We start from the raw sequence: 20,184 nt of genomic DNA, 5'->3' as shown, positions 1-20,184 counted from the left end.
GGGAGCCGCAGCCAAAACCTTAGCACATCATCAGAAAACCCGCAAATGTTTAGGGAAAATACGAACAGCCAGCAATGAGTCTTGTTCAGTTATCGCAAAACTTTTAATCCCAATTAGGTTTCAAGATAAAGTTAAGGAAATAAAATTTTTTTTGATTCCGGAATTAAAACAAGATGTTTACTTAGGAGTTGACTTCTGACAGAATTTCGGTCTTTTAGCTAAGTTACTTAAGAAGGAAGAAACAGTGGGTGAGTTAGATACAGGAGATGATTCCTCCAGAAAAGAGGATCCAAAAATGCATTTATTAACTAAAGATCAGAAAGTTAAACTTGGGGCAGTCATAAAAACATTTCCATCATTTGAACGCGAAGGACTGGGTCGTACATCTCTGATTGAACACTCGATGATTATAAATACAGAGACTCCAGTTAAGCAAAGGCATTGGCCAATCTCACCGGCCAAAGAGAAATGGATGTTTGAGGAAGTGGAAAAGATGATAGCCTTAGATGTCATAGAACCTTCAAAAAGTCCGTGGAGCAGTAATTGCGTATTGGTTAAAAAAGGAAATAAAAACAGGTTATGCTTAGACTCACGCGAAATTAACAGACACACACGAAAGGACGCCTATCCCTTGCCCCATATAGATGGGATACTTAGTCGGCTGCCTCCAGCCAAATACATAACAGGGCTGGATATGAAGCATGCCTACTGGCAAATACCTTTAGCTGAGTCTTCTCGACCTTACACTGCGTTCACTATACCAAACAGGCCACTTTACCAGTATAAAGTTATGCCTTTTGGGCTAACGAATGCCGCTCAGACTCTATGTAGGCTTATGGATCAGGTGATACCCGCTCATCTGCGAACGCGAGTTTTCGTCTATTTGGACGATCTTTTAGTGTTGTCCGATGATTTTGAATCACATCTTATGTTATTACGAGAAGTAGCGGTGCACTTACGGAAAGCTAATCTTACGATTAACGTAGCAAAATCCCATTTTTGTATGCAGGAAATTAAGTATCTCGGGTTCATAATTGGATATGGCCAACTGAAAACCGATCCGGGCAAGATTAAAGCAATTGAAGATTTTCCAATACCGAAATCAGTAAAGCAACTTAGGCGTTTTCTGGGTCTGGCCGGGTGGTATCGTCGTTTTGTTGATAATTATGCCACAGTCAGTTGTCCGCTTACCGAGCTTCTAAAGAGCTCGAAACACTATGCATGGAATTCTACAGCAGACGAAGCCTTTAACACCCTTAAACGATGTCTTACGTCCGCTCCAATTTTATCCACCCCAATTTTTACGAAACCTTTTCTGCTTTTGTGCGACGCAAGTACTTTTGGATTGGGATGTGTGTTAGCACAAAACAATGAGGAGAACGAGGAACTACCTGTAGCATTTATGTCCGAAAAGCTGTCGAAGGCTCAAAGAAACTACTCAGTAACGGAGCTAGAATGTTTGGCGGTAATAAGAGGAATTCGTAAGTTTCGGGCGTACGTAGAGGGTCAGGATTTTGAAGTAGTTACTGATCACGCGTCTCTACAGTGGCTTATGAGTCAAAAAGAATTGTCTGGTCGTTTGGCTCGTTGGGCAATACAATTACAAGGGTTCTCCTTCCGAATAACCCATAGAAAAGGAACCCAAAACGTTGTAGCAGACGCGCTTTCGCGAAAAGAGGAACCTGTCGTATCCGAAGTAGAAGAACAGGGACCAATAGTCGATCTTAATTCCGAGGAGTTCAAATCAGAGGAGTATGTTAATCTTATAGAAAATATTCGTAATAATCAGGCTAAGTTACCCGATTTAAAGATCATAGATGGGATAATTTATAAAAGAACTGAACCAGTTAGGGGCAATGACACTGACGACCAATTAGTCTGGAAATTATGGGTACCGGCTGGACTAACATTAGATGTTATTATCAGAGCCCATGACCCGCCTAACGCAGCTCATAGTGGGGTAGGAAAAACTATTGAAAAAATCAGAAGATATTTGTTTTGGCCGAAGATGGTAAAGCAGATACGGGAATACATAACCGGCTGCGATGTTTGTCGTCAGACCAAACATCCTAACGTAGTCTTAAAGCCGCCTATGGGAAAGCCCATGATGTCCGATCGACCTTTCCAGAAGCTTTACATGGATCTTCTAGGACCTTACCCGAGATCACAAAATGGAAACATTGGAATCCTTATAGTAGTAGATCACTTCACAAAATTCCATTTCCTGCACCCGCTTCGAAAGTTTACCTCAAACCGAATATGTGAATTTTTGGAAAACAGTCTGTTTTGTACTTTTGGCGTACCTGAAACTATATTGACCGATAATGGGTCACAGTTTGTGTCTAACTATTTTAAAGCATTCACTACCCGTTTTGGAGTCAAGCATATATGTACTGCGATTTACTCGCCTCAGGCTAATGCCAGCGAGCGGCTAAACAGATCAGTTTTGGCAGCAATACGGGCCTATATAAAACAGGATCACACCACTTGGGATGTTAAGTTACCAGAAATTAGTGCAGCATTAAGATCCACCGTTCACCAAAGTACGGGATATTCTCCATATCTGCTAGCATTTGGGCAAAATATGTTATTAAACGGGAAAGATTATGAGATACTACGTCGACTTCAATTACTTTCGGGGGATACTAAAATAGGATATCCAGATGCGCTTCAAACCATGCGTATAGCCGCACGTCAAAACATTTCCGAGACACATGATCGAAATGCAGCTAGATACAATTTGCGTAGTAGAAATATAAGTTTAAAGGAAGGTGATAAAGTATTCGCTCGAAATTTTTGCCAAAGTAGTGCAATCAAAAAGTTTAGTGCAAAATTGGCACCAGTCTTTGTACCAGCCATGGTTGAACGCAAGGTAGGATCGTCTTATTATCAGTTATTAAATGAACAAGGTAAAAAGTTAGGAATCTTTCATCTAAAAGATATCCAAATAAGAACATAAGGAACTGTCCTTCTTTCTGTTTTCTCATTGCTAGTTATACCTAGCACTCGCAAACTGGGTGTAGTGGTCAGTTTAAATAGAAAGTACAAATACCTATGCTCTTAATGTTCTCTTTATAATTTCCCTTAAGTGAAACTTCGGAAGTATAAGACATTTTATGGTTCATATGCAGAAAGCTTCGCCTTGCAAGAGTGCATCGAGAAAACGCTCATATATGATAGATAAGCAATAAGCAGGTAGAAAATCGTATGATTCCTCCGTTATCGCCCCGGCTTGAGTAATTCGGTGTCGGCAGCTCTGCACGAACTCTCAAAAGCTCGGTTGCGAGCCCAAAACTTCTTTAAGCGACAAAAGACAAATTCATTACCGCCGATCGAGTCATTGCGAACACAAGTGCGAACACAAGTTGTCCAAAATCCATTACATAAAGCAACCTCGTGTCACCCGGAATCTATTATTTAATACTCCAATCCGAATAATCGTTCGCATCACCTTACCGGTTAAAAGGGATTAAAAACCAAAGATCTTTCCTACTCGGGAGTTGCCGTCTAAGGCCGTGTACTCGCCTGACCCCTTTGAGGGCCTGATACTTTTCGACGAGGGACTTTTAATTGGAAACAACTAAACCTGGTTTTATTGGCTAGTGGAACCGCAGACCCCAAGCTATCGGAGAGGCTTATTCTTCACGCCGGATCCAGGTCCGGATCAAAGGTCGTAAGCTGCACGTGGTCATGATTACATAAACCGTCAGAGCAACCCCACTAACAAGAAGAAATAGTGCTCCAATGACCCCATAATTGTGACCTGTACTACTCCTGATCGTCTTCAGGGAACCCGGATGACAATCACGCTTCGCTAAAATCAGTTTTGGCCAACACATCGCCGCCTCTCAAACTGTGCCAATGTGGCTACGGGAGTGGCTTTAAAATCGAAGCTGTATGCGCAAGGCAGTTGCTCTAAAACTGTTGCTGCTAAAGATGGACTGATGTTCGAGACTTTTTTTTTCTTTTATAAATAATATTTAGATTGTTAGCCTTTACGTTAATTTTGAACTTAAGTATAGTGTCGAGGATGGTACGTGAATAAGGGTATGAAAACAAAATAATGAAGTATATTTCTAGTTAAGAGTAGGCCTTGTTTTACTTATAAATCTTTTTGATTCCCTAATACAGCACTCATCAACCACCGTCATCCTTGAGCTCAACGGTCACGCTTGGAAATTGATACAAAAAGTAAAGAGTGAGTTACAGTAAGAATAATAAAAAAAATGAATTAAATCCTCTAAATTATATATATACTTGCGCCCCATTCTTAACTAAAGATACAAAAAATGAAATCCTAATATCCTAAATACATACTATCGTACAACTATTTAGTTCATCTAAATTTTGATAACTTAGCTTATAACTATTTTTCTTTCCTTATAAATATAAAATTATATACGCTAAAAACAATATTGGAAAACTGTGAGAATTACTATGAATAGTTTTGACACTTGTTTGAATTATTAAAATGTACTCTTAACATTAAAATGATCGCCTAATTTCTTTATTTACTCGTCCCGAGTAGAGTATGTGTAGGGCAGTGTTAATATGACTTAAAACTAGAACCTTTAGAAGGGTCATATTAACATAGAATATGATAAAGGAAGGGAGGGTAAAGAAATGGGATAACTAACATCTAATTCCCAGTCTGAAAAAACGAAACACCACTTGGCTATAGTCGATAGCCGATTACAGTTATTATATTTGCCAATCCCACAACTTTTAATAGTCATAAATTCGCAGTCATACGTGTACCTAAAATATTATGCTAATGGGATCGATTGGCATATAGGAGAGTAGAAAGACCCCACGACAATCCGGCGAGCTAGTTTGAGCACAGCAAGAGGTACACTTCTCGAAATCCTGTCGATCGTCTGTGTCGTCCGAAATCAATAGCTTTTAGCTGTTTCCTCTACAACATCTTACTTTTTTTTGACACAGGGAAACCACCCACATTACAGGACCCCTTAGGATTAATCGCTCCTATTCTCATTTCAGCAAAATTAATTCCAAAGGAAGTCACAATGGCACCTACATTCCGAGAACGAACAGAAGCACTTCTAAGGATAGGACGGCCGAGTGCCCACTTCCATCGCTAGCAAATGGAAAAGGTTTCATGTCAATCTGGAGGACAGTAGGAAAATCCGAATACCTCGCAGCGTACGGTATACCGCAGCGGCGGTTTACATACACATCCCCAACCGGATTCATCATTTTTCATCATCTCATCACTGCAAAATCTAAAATTTCTCCAACAAAACCTCTCACAATCGCGAGGACCGAATTCGCGGCGCTGTACTGGCAGCTAAACTAACTAAGTGTGAAGTAGCAACCAATCGTTGGAAAAACTGTCAAATCAAACCAATGGAAACATGTTCCCACGGCGGATAATCCAGCAGACAGTGCTACGAGAGGACTACCCCTATCAGAAATCTCCACCTTTGATTGGCTCGGACCACCATGGTGGAGTCAACTTTGCAGTGAGTGGCTGGACACAGAAGTACCTAATATAAAGTTTGATTAGCAGTCCCTAGAAGCAAAATCTATGCGGGTTCATTCGCACCCTACCCAGGTAGACATTAATATCATTGAGTAATTTACGACGTACACCAAACTCGTTCGTGTCAAGAAATCCAGATCTTACAATCAGCTGTCGCCGGAGGACCTGGACAATGCACTTCGCTGCGACGTGAAACCGTCCTAGGAGTATCCTTAGGAATCTCACTCCCTTTCTTGACGACGGCATCTTACGCGTTCGCAGTCGTTTCAAACATTACAAACTTTCTTTCGATCGCAAGCATCAAATCATCTTACAGCAGCCTCATTTCATTACAGAGCTGGTAATTCATAACTCACATCAAGCTTCCCCGCATGGCTTCCCTGCACGAGGTTCAAGTTGTGGATTCCAAATGGAAAACAATCCTTCGAAAATGTATCACGTGCTTCCCGGTGTCACCTCGCATCGAAAGTCAATAGATGGGTGACCTGCCGGTACACAAGGTCAACCAACCGAACCGCCCATTCCTTGCGACCGGCGCACAGTGGTTGGACCTGTATGGGATCCGCGGCCAAAAATACTTTAAGTTGTTATATCGTTTCGAAACTGTCCCTAAAAAATTACTTAATTATAGCAAAAAGAAAAATTGGACAAAATATCGGACCAAATTTCAAACGCGTTGCTTTTCCACTTTCAAACTTTTTTATTTAAGTATTATTAAATTTAAATAATATTTTTAAAGGAAGAGGCGTGGTGTATTATCCGCCCACAAATATTAATCCGTTAGTTTGGATTATTATGTGTAAATTACATGAAAAAAACATAACAATAATAATAAACAAAAATACAAATTATAGCAAAAGAAAACAAATTTTTAAAAAATAAATGATAACAGGATATATTTAATTTAAGTCATCGAATAGTTCAAATGCTGATGCTGATAAAGCTGACTTTTTTGAATGTGGGCGCTTTCTTTGGCCAGTAACATAAGGATCTGAGCTCAGAAGTAATCTGTGCATCAAATCTGTGTTTTTGTCAATCCGAGAATGATGTCCTTATTTTTTGACTCTGCAGCTTCTTCTGTTAATTCTCCAATCGGCACAAGTGCATTATTTATGACATCTGGAGCATGGATTACAATTTTTTGCATTGCATTCACATGTCGCTGCTCGACGAAAATGTTTCCGCACAAATCTTAGTCGCTAGCCGAACATAACGGAGAGACGCCAAAAAAAAAAATAGAAGAACGCTATAGTCGAGTACCTCGACTGTTAGACACCCGTTACTGAGCTAAAGGGACCAAAGGGAAATGGAGATATGCAAGCAGTAAAGCGAGATTGAAATGCGTCACATACCCGCGATCTCAATATATGGTTATGTGGGCGGTAGACAGATTTAGGCGTTATGGGCGTTCGAGTGGGCGTGGCAATTTTTTTTTGGGTCAATCGATAGGTATTGACGAGACTAATACATTTCAGTTAAAATTTTTATTCTAACATCAAAACTGTATGAGCCACAGTTTTGGGCGGTTTGTGGGCGTGCCAAATACCAATAGCCTGGGTCTTATAGTTTCTGAGGTCTCTGCTGGGTCTCCGAGATCTGCACGTACGGACAGACGGACATGGCTAGATCGACTCGGCTATTGATCCTGATCAAGAATATATATACTTTATGGGGTCGGAAACGATTCCTTCTGCCTGTTACATACTTTCCGACGAATCTAGTATACCCTTTTACTCTACGAGTAGCGGGTACTATAACATACCGGCCAAAATTTGTCTCTGCGAGCGCGGAGTGCAGGCAGATTATAAGACAAAGAAAGAGAGGGAAATCTCAGCATATCTGCCTCTATTTATTGCACGACCGTTTTCGTCGGGAGTCTTGTACGCTGCGTCGACTTCTCTACTGACGTCAACAGCGGCACATCGTTTAAGGCACAAAAAAAAATAAAACAGATTTTTGCCTTGAGCCGTGTCACCACGTCCCTACTGCAGAACTGAAGGGTACTTATGTATGGATCTTATTCTATGTATGGCCATACTTGAAATGTCAAGAAAAAGATTACTGATTATGAAATAAAAATTTTTAACATATCTACATGTTTTTTATGTTTACTGCTCAAGATTGTTATATTATCTCTTGCTTCTTTTTCCGTTACTGTATACGGACCAGTAACTTATGATCAGTTTCATTCTTTAATAAAATCTGGTCTCCTATTTTTAAATCAAAATTGATGCTATTTTTATCGTATCTAATTTTTTGTTTTACTTTGTTATTATCTAGCAATAGTCTAGCCTTTTTTTTGTGCTAGTTCTGGTCTAAACTTAGATTCCTTAGCATAATCATCATCACGCTATTAAATTGTATTGGCAAGTTTGCTGTTCTGCCAAGTACCAGCTCATATGAACAATAATCGTGTGCCATAGTGGGTGTGGTGTTAAAACAGTAAGTGAAGTATGGGAGCCAAACGTCCCAAACAGATTTGTTGAGTGATATGTAGGACCGGATGAATTCATTAAATGTTCTATGACTTCTTTCTACGGTTCCTACTGTCTGATGGTGGTACGCGGTGGATGTTATGTTCTAAATTTTTAAATTTTTACACAAATCTACTATCGAATTTTTATATTATTTTCCCATGTCCGTAATGAACGTCTTCAGAATAACTTTCTAATACAGCTTTGGCTACAGTTTCGCACTTTTGTCTGGTGTAGGTATTGTGACAAGATACTTTGTTAAGTCGCAGATTAATGTAACTGCATATTCGTTTTCATGTTCTAATCCTGGTAGTGTAGGGGAGTGTAGGGTAAGGTGACGTACGATTATTTTTTTTAATGTAACTTTTCCAAAAATCAATAATTTTCAAAAGTGTAAAAGCAGAAAGTAGCTTACATCTACTGAACATACTTTTGTAAAAATACGATTCGAAATTCCAACGAAGCTTAATCCTACAGCTTTTAGCGTGAAAAACATTTTATTTTGCACTTTCAAAAGTTGTAGGGTAAGGTGACGAACGATTCGTTTTTTAATGTAACTTCCCCAAAAATGAATCAGAATGTTGCTTACATCTACTGAGCATATTTCTGTAAAATTACGATTCGAAATTCCAACGGAGATAAATCGTACAGCTTTGAACTTTGATTTAACTGACGGCATATCTAAAAAAATTTGAAAAAACACTAAAGCTGCAGCAGTTAATCTTATCTGGTAATATTATATGTGTTTATACACAAAAACAACGAAAACAAATAAAATTCTTGAATAAAATAAGTTCGTCACCATACCCTAAAAAAAGTTCGTCACTATACTCTACAAGGCAGACTTGTACATAAAACGGTGTCATTCTCAAACGGCGCAAAAAACCCCTCAAAGTTTTTGTAATGACTGTGTGACCTCCTTGTAACGGTTCGTCGTGGTATGTAGACTTTAAAGCTTATTTTTTCTATTTTTATTTACGGTCTCCGGTTTCAGTAGCGCTACTCTCAATGATTTCATTATTTTATTGCCCATATTCTTCAAATTATCGATTGAAACTTGTTCAAAGATATTTCCCCAAGGCGCCACTTTGAGTTTGAAGATTTTGTTAATACCGGCCTGCTTTCCAAGCCCTTGGAAGAATTGAATATCGCTAACATCATATCTTGCCGTAGTTTTCTTTCCGTGCTTAAATAAACGTTTATTATTTACACGCAAGGTCACTACTTTACATACTTCGTCTTTGTTAGCTACGCTGTAAACGTTGGGCTTAGAAGCTTTTTCTGTAGATTGCTTAAGCAATTACATATGTTCTTTTCCTGCGCAGGATTCTTGTGCACTTTGATTTCTGGTATTGTCTTTCAGAATCGTATTATCCTTTTGTATATTTTGTAAGTCTTAGATTTTTATTTGAGACAATGCATCTGCGATATGATTGTCCTTTCCCTTAAGATATTTAACAGTAAAATCATATTCCTCTAAGTCAAGTCTCATTCTGGTTAGTTTTGAACTTGGGTTAGTCATAAAAAATAGACATGTTAGTGGTCCATGGTCTGTTTTTACTGTGAAGTGTTTTCCGTAGATATATAGTCTAAGGTGTTTAATTTCCCAATGAATAGAAGCTAATTCTTGCTCTGTCGTGTTCTTATTACTTTCTCCCTTTGTGAATGAACGCGATGCGTATGCTACTGGCAGCTGCGTTACATTATTTTCTTGTGTTTGAACGGGTCTGCATACTTGTTTACTTGCATCCGTTGTTATACAAAATTCTGTATCAAAATCAGGCTACTGTAAAAATGTTGGTTTCATCGGTTGGGTTTTGAAGTACTCGAAGTCTTTTTGACTTTGATTTGTCGCTTCGAATTTCACTTTTTTTTTTAAATAATCGCTTGATATGACATGAAAAATCGAAAAAAAACTTTAAATGAATCTTCGGTAATAATTGCAGAATGCATCAAATCATCTAGCGCTATCTGCGTCCGTTAGGACTGGGTATTTTTCTATGACATCATATTTCTTGATGTCTGATAGAATACCTTTGTCAGTACACTCGTATCTGAAAAATGAGCACTTTTCTGGGTGCAATTTTAGGTTGTGTTTCCTGCATAAATCAAAAACGTTTGTAAGGTTTTTAATCATATGCATTTCTGAACAACCAATGACATATATAGGAATGCCTGTAAAGGTTTGGTACATGAAAATGCAGTTGTCATCATTCTTTGAAAGGAATTTGGCGCTATTTTTAAGCCATTAGGTAATCGCGTGAAACGATAAGAGCCATTCTTGGTCTAAGGTGTTTAATTTCCCAATGAATAGCAGCTAATTCTTGCTCTTTCGTGTTTTATTACTTTCTCTCTGTGTGAATGAACGCGATGCGTCTGCTACTGGCAGCTGCGTTCCATTGTTTTTTGTGTTAGAACGGGTCCGTATGTTTGTTTACTTGCATCCGTTGTTATACAAAATTTTGTATCAAAATCAGTATACTGTAAAAATGTTGGTTTCATCAGTTGGGTTTTGAAGTACTCGAAGGCTTTTTGACTTTGATTTGTCGCTTCAAATTTCACATTCTTTTTTAAGTAATCGCTTGATGTGACATAAAAATAGAAAAAATTTTAAATTAATCTTCGGTAATTATTGCAGAATGCATCAAATCGTCCGTGAGGACTGGGTGTTTTTCTATGACATTGTAACGAGCTGATTTTGTTGTCTGCTCGCTACGAGATTCGTGCGGCTAGCTCAAAAGATTGTGTGTTCGTCCCACCAAATTTATATGACGTGACTGCCCCATAGATCAGTGAGAAAACAAAGGGTTCAAATGGTAACAGTGGGATTTCTTCTCGTGGTATTAGTACTGCGGGTGTGTGGCTGGGCTGGCTTCGGTATCTCCTTGCTCTGGTTTCGCCGGCTGCTAGTGCTCGTGTTCCTGGCTTGTTGACGCGTTGACTCGGCGTCCGCTGGCTCCTGTGTCTGGGGACGCTCGTAGTAGCCGCCTCTGCTCGCTTGCCGACGCGCTGCCTCGGGGTCGCTTGTCGCGCCCTAGACTCGCAGAGACTTCAGCCTTGTGGGCTTAGGGAAGCGTCACCGTTCTCAGACTAGGGTGAACAAGCTTTGCTCTCTCTCTCTCTCTAGGTTCTTGCTCAGATCGCGCTGACAGCCAAGACTACCGCCAGGAAGCTGCCTAGCAGTTCACTTTCCTTTACGCCTAGCGCAGACGGACGTTCCACCCGTCTTCACCCTAATGCTTGACGTCCGCGACGCTCCTGCGCTCCCCAAATGAGCTCCGCGCGGCGATGGTAACGTGGCGGCCGGAGATGTCTGCTGGCGTCGCTGCCGATGTCCTCAGCGCTGTCTCCTGACCAGTAGCTCGGTGTTCTGGCACTCGGAGAGTTGGGCGGTTGCTGTTCGGGAACTTCGCCGGAAATCGCAGGGCTCTCCAGGCGAACGCCTCTTGAAACCGCAAATCGATCCACCACTCGTCCGTCAGGCCAGGTTCTGCTTGGTCGGGTAAGGTACGCTGGGTCTCAGACAACTTTCCTCCCCAAGCTGACGGTTCTTCATCGTAGGCCTCTTTCGCTTGTCTCTGACAGACCCGCCGGGCGACTCGCCAGGGTGTGGTCGTGACAAGGTTAGGTTAGGTAGGAGTGGTTGTGATACCACATGATTTTTGATTAGATCCTTTTCCCTAGCTCATGGGTCATTTGCTTTCGCGAAGTATTTTGATCTTTTTAGGAAACATAAGGATGCTTAGTAGTTTTAGTGGCGGCGTGCGAAGCGCCCCACTGATGCAGAGTTCACCGCTTCTTTAGATCTTTTGAAGGATCCGAGGGTTGCAATTCTTTTTTAGGGAATGCCACCATACAATGTTTCCGTAGAGGAGAATGGGCCTGACTATTGCAGTGTATAGCCAGTGAACTATCATGGGGGAGAAACCCCACTTCCTCCCTATGGTTTTTTTTACAAGGGAAGAGGGCTATGGCTGCTTTGCGTGTGCGATGAAGGATGTTGTCTGTTCAGAGAAGCTTTTTGTCAAGAATGACACCTAGGTACTTTGCTTGGTTGCTAAGGGTTAGGCGCGATTCGTGTAGTTTTGGGAGAATTAGATTTGGTATCTTATACTTCATTGTAAAGAGAACTAGTTCGGTCTTTTCTGGGTTAACTCCCAGTCCACAGACAGCCGTCCACCTGGAGAGGGTGGATAAGGCTGTCTCCATTAGATTGCAAAGAGTTTGCGGGAATTTACCCTGCAGTAGGATAACCACGTCGTCCGCGTAGGCTACCACTTTAGTGCCCGTCTCTTCTAGAAGTTTTAGCAGTTTGTTGACCACTAAAACCCATAGAAGAGGTGAGAGTACGCCCCCTTGTGGGGTTCCTCTGCTGACATTACTGGTCGAGTGGGCTGATCCCATAGTGGAGTACACTACTCTGCTGGTTAGCATGGTGTGTATGAGTCCCACTATGGGCCGCTCAATGCCCAGTTCAGTCAGAGCACCAGTAATCGCCGTTGGGGTGACGTTGTTAAAGGCTCCTTCTTTGTTTAGATACGCAGCCAGAGAGTATTCCTTATTGTGGAAACCTCTCTCTATACTGGACACGAGAGTGGAGGGCGGTATCTGTTGATCTGCCCTTACGGTACGCGTGTTGTGCGTCAGAGAGTAGGCTTTGGTCGATGGTTAGCCTGATATGGGTGTTAATTAGCCTTTCCAGGGTCTTCAGCAAGAAGGAAGAGAGATTAATAGGGCGGAAGTCCTTTGGGTTGGTGTGGGAGTGTTTGCCGGCTTTCGGTATAAAAATTACCTTAACGTCCAGCCACCTTGTTGGAATATGGTTTAGATCAAGGCAGCCGCGAAAGATGGCTGTCAGCCAGGGTAGGGAAATATCTAGTGTCCGTTGTAGCTGGGCCGGGAAGAACCCATCTGGGCCGGTGGATTTGAAGGGCTTAAAAGAGTTAACAGCCCATTGAATTCGACTAGGGTTAGAGATGTTGTCTATACTCTGGTCGTCTAAGCTCTCCTCTATGTAGAGGTCCTCCACTGCATGGGTGTTTTTTTGGGAAGTGGGTGTCTAACAGTAGTTCAAGGGTTTTCTGACTGTTTTCCGTCCAGCTGTCAGCATTGGTTTTTAGGTAGCCAATGGTTGCTGGAGATTTTGCTAAAATTCTTCTGAGTCTGGATGCTTCCGCAGTAGATTTTATGCTACTGCAGAAACTAGCCCAAGCTCTTCGTTTTTATATTCTAATTTCCTTCTTGTATAGGCTTAGTTTTGTATGGTATATATTGTATATATTGTTGAACGTTGATACTCGTTTACTGAGTATATTCGGTCCAGGGACATGTTCTGAAGAGAGTAACTCATGAACGTTGGCGTACCCCTATAAAAAGTCATAACGTTGCATTTAAGATAGTTTAAATTCAAAAGGTTGTACTGGCACCATTCCTGGAATCTATTAATGTCTGACTGCAAGCAGAAACCAGATTCAATATTATTATATGAAAAACAAAGCTTAGCATCATCAGCATACATTAGTACACGAGAGTGATTTACGATAGAAGGAAGATCATTTATTAACAGAGTAAACAGCAAAGGGCTTAAATGACTGCCCTGAGGCACTCCAGATGTCACGTTGATCAAACAGCGTTTTTGAATAAAACCCTCTGAGATCTACCATTCAAATAACAAGTTAACAGATTATTCGGAAACCCGAGCTGATCTAAATTGAATAAAAGAAGAGAGTGGTTTACAGAGTCAAAGGCTTTACTAAAATCCGTATATATAACGTCCGTCTGCAATTTTTTGTTAAATCCATCTAGTACAAAAGACGTCAATTCGAGCAGGTTAGTGGTGGTCGATCTACGCTTAACAAAACAATGTTGACACGGCGATATTAAAGAAGAGCACAAATGTTGCAACTGAGAGGTAATAATGCGTTCAAATGTTTTAGGAATTGCAGACAATTTGGAGATTCCTCTATAGTTCTGAACATTAACCTTCGCACCCTTTTTCTGGAGTGGAATAATAAAAGAATCTTTCCATATAGTAGGAAAAACAGATGATGAGATAGACAAATGAAAAAGTTTAAGAATGGGTTTACAAATAGTTCGGGCACAAAACTTAAGAACACACCCAGAGAGTCCATCTGGCCCCGGAGAATAGGTTGGCGTTATAGTTTCTAAATCACTTAAGAGAGAACTTTCAGTGATTACAGGAGAAAAAATACAATTTGCCATGTTTAAGTGATTAGGGTAGCTAGAATTAGACCAAGAAACAGAACTATAAGTAGATTAAAAAAATTCAGCATATAAATCTGCAATTTCGGGATCCGTAGATGCCTCAATAGAGTTTAATCGTGCGGATGATGGCAATGCTGAACTGCCTCGGATTCTTTGAAAATTCAAATTTACATCGGTTCAAATACATGAAATTGCAATGACTGTTAGTACATTAAAATTCACAGAAAAAAGAGTTTAGAACACTATAAAATAGTTCCGTAGTACTTTCAATATCCAAGAAATTATATAAATTTGTCCAGTTATATTGTGAAATCAAGTTGTTGAGTTTACTAAAGTCACATTTACGAAAGCATCTACTTTTAGTCGGAGAAAGTGAAGGAGAGAGGGTATCAACGCATGGAAGACAAATTGTAAGTTCCAATGTGGGATGATACTGGTCTTCAGGCACAACTAGTGGGTCAATTCTAGATTCAGTGACTTCAGACGGGTCTAAAACAAATACAAGATCAAATTGTCTGTTTAGTGAATTACGTATAAAGCTAACTAGCTGGAATGATAATTCTAACATACCGTCAACGAAGTCACGGTCAGATAAAGGGGTAGAGACAAGTGAGTCAGTGGAAAGGGACCAAGAAATGTCAGGGAGATTGAAATCACCCAAAACAATTTAAAGATCCCTTTCGGAAAGATGAGATAAAACAGTTTTTATTGCAGACAAATGTTGCTGATAAATTGTTAAGTCGGATCCAGGTGGAATATAAGAACAAGTTACATAAATAGAAAAAGATTTCAAAGAAACTTTAACACCAACGAATTCTATGTCATTGGGATTAAGAAAGTATATTCTCTTCGATGTTAAAATAGAGGTAACGGCAACCAGCACCCCACCCCCCTACGAGGAGAGCGATTAGTTCTATACGTATTTAAACTTTTGGACAGAACTTCAGTCTGATATCTCCGGTTTCAGCCAAGTCTCAGTAAAGGCCAGAATGTCTTCAGAAAAGGCAGGGGAGTCAGCATAAAGCTTAGGTTGCTTCATATTAAGTCCCCTAACATTTTGATAGGCCAAAAATAAACTGCTCTGTTTTTTGGCGCAGGTACTGTCGTGGAAGGCCTATTATTAGTTCTCCGTCTGTTTGGAACAAATTCTTTAATGACCAATTCATCATTAAGCCAAAAATTGTTAGAATTTAGTACATTAAATACTTCCGGAGGAGCAGATATTTTAAGTGAAGATATCCTACGAACATATGGAAATTTAAACTCCTCCACTGTGAAGTTTTGAGATGGGAATTCCTGGTGCATAAATTCCAAAACATCTGCAGATGTGGTTTAAACGAGACACAAATAATTGCTTACTCTATAGTAACCGAGATGCTCTTTCTTCCACCCCCAGCAATCTGAACATCGTTCGTCTGATTATCGAGACTAGGGACTCCTATAGAGCTAACTTCACCTGTAGGCGCAGAAAGCTGCGTAGGGTTTGACCCCTTAGGCTGACTAGCAGAAACAGGGACTCCTCCAGAGCTTTTGGTACCTATGGGTACTGCTGTCAGTAAAACATTAGGTCCCCCAGCCCCAGTGGATGCCGACATAGCTGCCGTTACCGATCGGGTAAAAATATTTGAAGCTACGTAGGGATTTGGAACTGATGCCTTTACTTGAACAGACTTTGAAGGAGCGGTCTTTTTGCGTTTAGGTGACCCTACTGACATTTTTTTATTGTCAAGGTCCGCCTTAAACTCTTTAAAATCAGCAACTACGCTCATAAGTTTATTAAAAAGTTTCATAAAACGATCATTGGTCAGCGCAACATAGCCACCCAAATCACGGTTTATTTCAATGCATGAGGCACAAGTCCACGAAAAACCAACACGCAAATCAAAAAAATCTTTTACTCTGCCAACAAGTCCAGAACATTTTGGATGTATGACTGTATTGCAGAGACGACAGTAAATAAAAAGGTCATTAGGTGACGATCTTTCTTGGAACAAAAAAGGCAGTATTTAAATTTAAGAACAAAAGTTATTTATAAAACCAAAGAATCAAAAGAATTATAAATACCTCACTTAATTTGACACTGGGATCAAACAATAAAAATGTAGACACACAAAAACACAAAAGTATAAGAGCGCGTAGAGACTGCGAGAGCGAGAGAGCGCGACAGAGTGACTGTCGACTGAGCGTGGCTTGCGAAACACAAACAAAATATACACGACAACAGTTTAGACGACAAGAAAACGGGAGAGAGATTACAAGAAAGTTATGGGAAACAACAACAAAAGCTATTAAAACAAATGCACCGCAGCACACAGAAGGTACAATAACAAAATGCACAGGCTAAAAACAGAGTTAGGTTTTGTTAAGAATTCTACAATAAAATAGACAATTAAATATAAACAAACGATTTAAAACACAAGCACGGCTGGTTATATTGGACTAAGTCACAAATCAAGGCTCCAGTAACACAGATATTAATGACAAATTGACAAAAATCACAGAGCACAAGATAAACACATCCGGTCACAAGCGACGCTAAATCGATTAATTTCCAGGAAGATTCGCTATTGTTGTTTAAGCTCTATTAAAGTAAGTTCTACACTCTCTTTTGAGGTTCGCCAGGGTTGCGTTCCACCATGGGGGTTTGTGCTTTGCTTTGACTGTTCTGCTTGGGCAAGCCGTTTTTAAGGCCTCACCGCAGATATCAGTAAAGGTGTTAACTAGGTTATCTAATTCTTGACCGTTTTGTATGTGCGTCGGTGGAGCACGTAGGTTCCTGTTGAGGAGATTTTTGTAGTATCCCCAGTTGGTTAATCTTAGATTAGTAATGTTCTCGGCGGGGGGTCAGTCTAGAGTTATTGTAAATTCTATGTATCGGTGGTCTGAGAATGACTGCTCGATCCCCACCTTCCACGCTTCTAGCTGGTTAAGTAGGGGATCAGATATTAGTGTGATGTCTAAGATTTCCCTCCTATTTCTAGTGATGAAAGTTGGGTCATTACCTTTCTTGCAAATGAATAGATTTGATTGAAGGAGATAGTCGTAGAGTAACTCACCCCAGTTGTTTGTGTTTGTAATTCCCCATTGTGTGTGGTGTGAACTAGCGTCCCCACCCGTATGAGTTCCTTAGATGGGTGAGTATGTATGAGTTGTTGTGTGGTGATGTTTGGTAGTGGCCCTTCGTAGTCGTGAGCCAGATAGAATGATGCTATGGTGTGATGTGTGTTTTCGTTTAGCTCCAGTCTGACCGTGGCCTTCGCTAAACTGTGGAATAAGAAATGTGTTAAAGTGTGTCTTTGTAAGAATGCGGGTTCTGGTTTTACCCCTATCCTTGGTGTAAAATAGCTTGTATAGGGGGGTTGATAAGCCAAAGATGTTGTTACCAACAATCCATGGCTACGTCTATGTTGCCTGTTGCCAGGCGGGTGAGGAGGGCAGCGAATGCTGCTTTGCTGCGGTGCAGTTTCCTTCCTCCGCTATGTCCTGGAGAACAGTGCGCCCTAGTCGGGTTGTGTCCTGAGTGCACAGCTGCTTCAGGCTCTCTGTCAGCTCCGAGTCGCTCTACTCGTAGCCGGTGAGGGTGGCCTCCTCATGCTCCAATTCGTCGTCGCTCGGGGGTTCATACGACGCACAGGCAGCCAGGTTGTCTGCCGCTAGCTTATCCGTGTCACAGATGCGCAGTTGCACCTAATCGAACCCATAGCTCACACGGATTTGTTGGGCTCAGAGGGGTTCCAAGCAGGCCTGGTTCAAGAGGATAACCACGTTCATGGTGACGCGCTCGGTTTTCTCCACCTTGACCACCTACCAACCGTCTGTTAAAAGTTTCGGGTTGAGCCTGGTCAGCAGGCTGAGGTTCCGAGGGTGCCAGCTTGGCCCCGGGGTAGACCTCGCCGACCTTATTAATGGCAGCCTTGTAAAGTGATGCCGACCTCTCGTCGTAACAAAGTTGAAAAACAAACAAATTGACTTAGCCGTGTTATACCTTCCGGAACTTAGCCACTTGTGTCTCAATTCGGAGATTCCTGATGTCCCAATCCCGAACGTCTCGACGTGGCGATCTTGCTCCTTATATGCTTCCCACGGCGCCAAGTCTCCATTCTCTCATTATCAGCTCCTTAGTCTCCAAACTCCCTCGATCTCCATCCTTAGTCTCAAAACTCTCTCGTTCTCCATCCTTGGTCTTCAAACTCTCTCGTTCTCCGTCCTTGGTCTCCAAACTCTCTTCTCGCCGCGCCGTCACTACACGAACTCGTCGGACAACTTCGGACTTTGTAGAATACTCAAATTGTTTTCAAGGGTACGATTTTTTGGAATGTTTATTGTGTGATCGGGCCTTAGTATAAGCCAATCGTTTTCTGGTTTTAAGTCTATTTGACAATTATATTCTTTCATAAAGTCAATGCCTATTGTTCCATCCCTTGGAATTGGAAAATCAGATGTTTCTAAGTGAAAACAGGGAAGAACGCTATAAGATACCCGTTACTTAGCTTAAGGGACCAAAGGGAAATGGAGATATGCAAGCAGCAAAGCGAGATTGAAAAGCGCCACCTACCCGCGATCTCAATATATTGTTATGTGCGCGGTACACAGATTTACGCGTTTTGGTCGTTAGGGTAGGCGTGGCACTGTCATCAATACCAACACATCCGGTCGTCTGACAGCGCTTCCCCACACCACACACACGCGTATTTCAGGAAGGTCCGTTATAATTTCGCAACCAAGGCAAAAATCACGTCCAAAGCGGAATCAAAAAACAGTACAGCCGGCACTCACACTATAGTCAACACGACGTAAACTCGGGAAACATGGAAACCTACTGTGTGCCACAACTGCTAGCGCCCGGTTAATCCATCAAAGAAAGCGGCTGGACAACATTCAACGGTTTCATTTCCTCAAGGAATCTCTGCAAGCTGGTCGAGATTGCGATATTCGTCAAATTCCTCCGCTAATTTTACGGTGGCTTGGGACACATTAGTTCAGCGTTATAACAATACACGCGTGGTCTTCTCCAATCTCATGAACATGTTGTACCAGTTGCCAAGCCTAAGCAAGGAGAAGCCCGATGATATTCGATCCATGATAAGTGCAGTCAACGTCTGAATAGCCGCCTGTAACAACATCAACGCGTCATTGCAGGATGGTAATCACTGGCTCGCCCATTATTTGACTCCAAAATTACCGAAAGAAACGCACTCCGCGTGGGAACATCTCTCGGCAGTCAAACCCACATTCCCTCGTACAAAGATCTCGAACAGTTTCTCAAAAACCGTTTAATCACCCTAGACGCCATTGAAAATAAAAACTGTTCGGGCACAAGCAAATCTGGATCATCACAACCAGACACTACAAAAATTATGTCGGTTCATAACACCCACGCGCAACCAAGCCCCACTGTACTTCGTTGCCCACACTGCAATGGTAATCATATCCTTCGTCGATGTCAGCGATTCCTAAGCTTGGAATGGTACCAACGTTAGGAGGTCGTAAGTAATTCAAACCTATGCCTAAACTGCTTGAGTAAATCGCACATGTTTTCCTGCTGTTTAAGTGTAAAGAATTCCTACCACTGTGGACACCGTTACCATTCTCTACTTCATCCGGCAGCGTCGCCAAGCATCACTCAAGAACCCTTACCTTTCTCGCCGACCGTATCATCCAGTCAACCACATATTGCTTCGATTATGAACAGCGACACCTCACCAGTAAGCCCCCTTGCTAACCCAAACCTACAATGTTAATCTTCCACAGCCTCCCATGCAACGCAACAGAATATCTTGTTACCTACCGCACGGATTATTGTGTGCCACCCCCAGAGCGTCGCTCAAGCATCAACAACTGCCCTCGTCAGGTGTCGAAGCCACAATAATCACAGCATACAGTCCAAGCTCTCCAACTTCCACGATGCAGAATCTGCGCTTCCATCGCCGGTGTCGGCCAAGCTACTGGTCAACGGTGCAACTTTAAGGCAAGATGCTGCAT

At 41.5% G+C, this 20,184-nt stretch overlaps 1 protein-coding gene across 14 annotated transcripts in view; it reads left to right on the top strand.

Moving 5' to 3' along the window:
- The window catches only part of Myo81F (Myosin 81F), a 2,624,640-nt gene that overhangs the window by 789,430 nt on the left and 1,815,026 nt on the right, over nt 1-20,184 (top strand). Inside the window, exons 1-5 of one of the 14 annotated variants that reach the window (XM_070995771.1) lie at nt 208-4,198; nt 5,002-5,483; nt 5,531-5,575; nt 5,633-5,756; nt 5,839-6,383. The exons of 11 other annotated variants lie outside the window; for them this stretch is intronic. In XM_070995771.1, the coding sequence (XP_070851872.1) occupies nt 5,376-5,483; nt 5,531-5,575; nt 5,633-5,707 (228 nt within the window). In that variant the 5' untranslated portion in view covers nt 208-4,198; nt 5,002-5,375 and the 3' untranslated portion in view covers nt 5,708-5,756; nt 5,839-6,383. Of the gene's footprint in view, nt 1-207; nt 4,199-5,001; nt 6,384-20,184 lie in introns of those variants that run through there. 2 more of the 14 variants (XM_070995770.1, XM_070995767.1) reach the window with 2 other exon arrangements.

Source organism: Drosophila suzukii, chromosome 3, assembly GCF_043229965.1.
Source record: "Drosophila suzukii chromosome 3, CBGP_Dsuzu_IsoJpt1.0, whole genome shotgun sequence".
NCBI lineage: Eukaryota > Metazoa > Arthropoda > Insecta > Diptera > Drosophilidae > Drosophila > Drosophila suzukii.
Note: the sequence above shows the minus strand (reverse complement) of the source record. Positions and strands in the feature narration are given on the sequence as shown.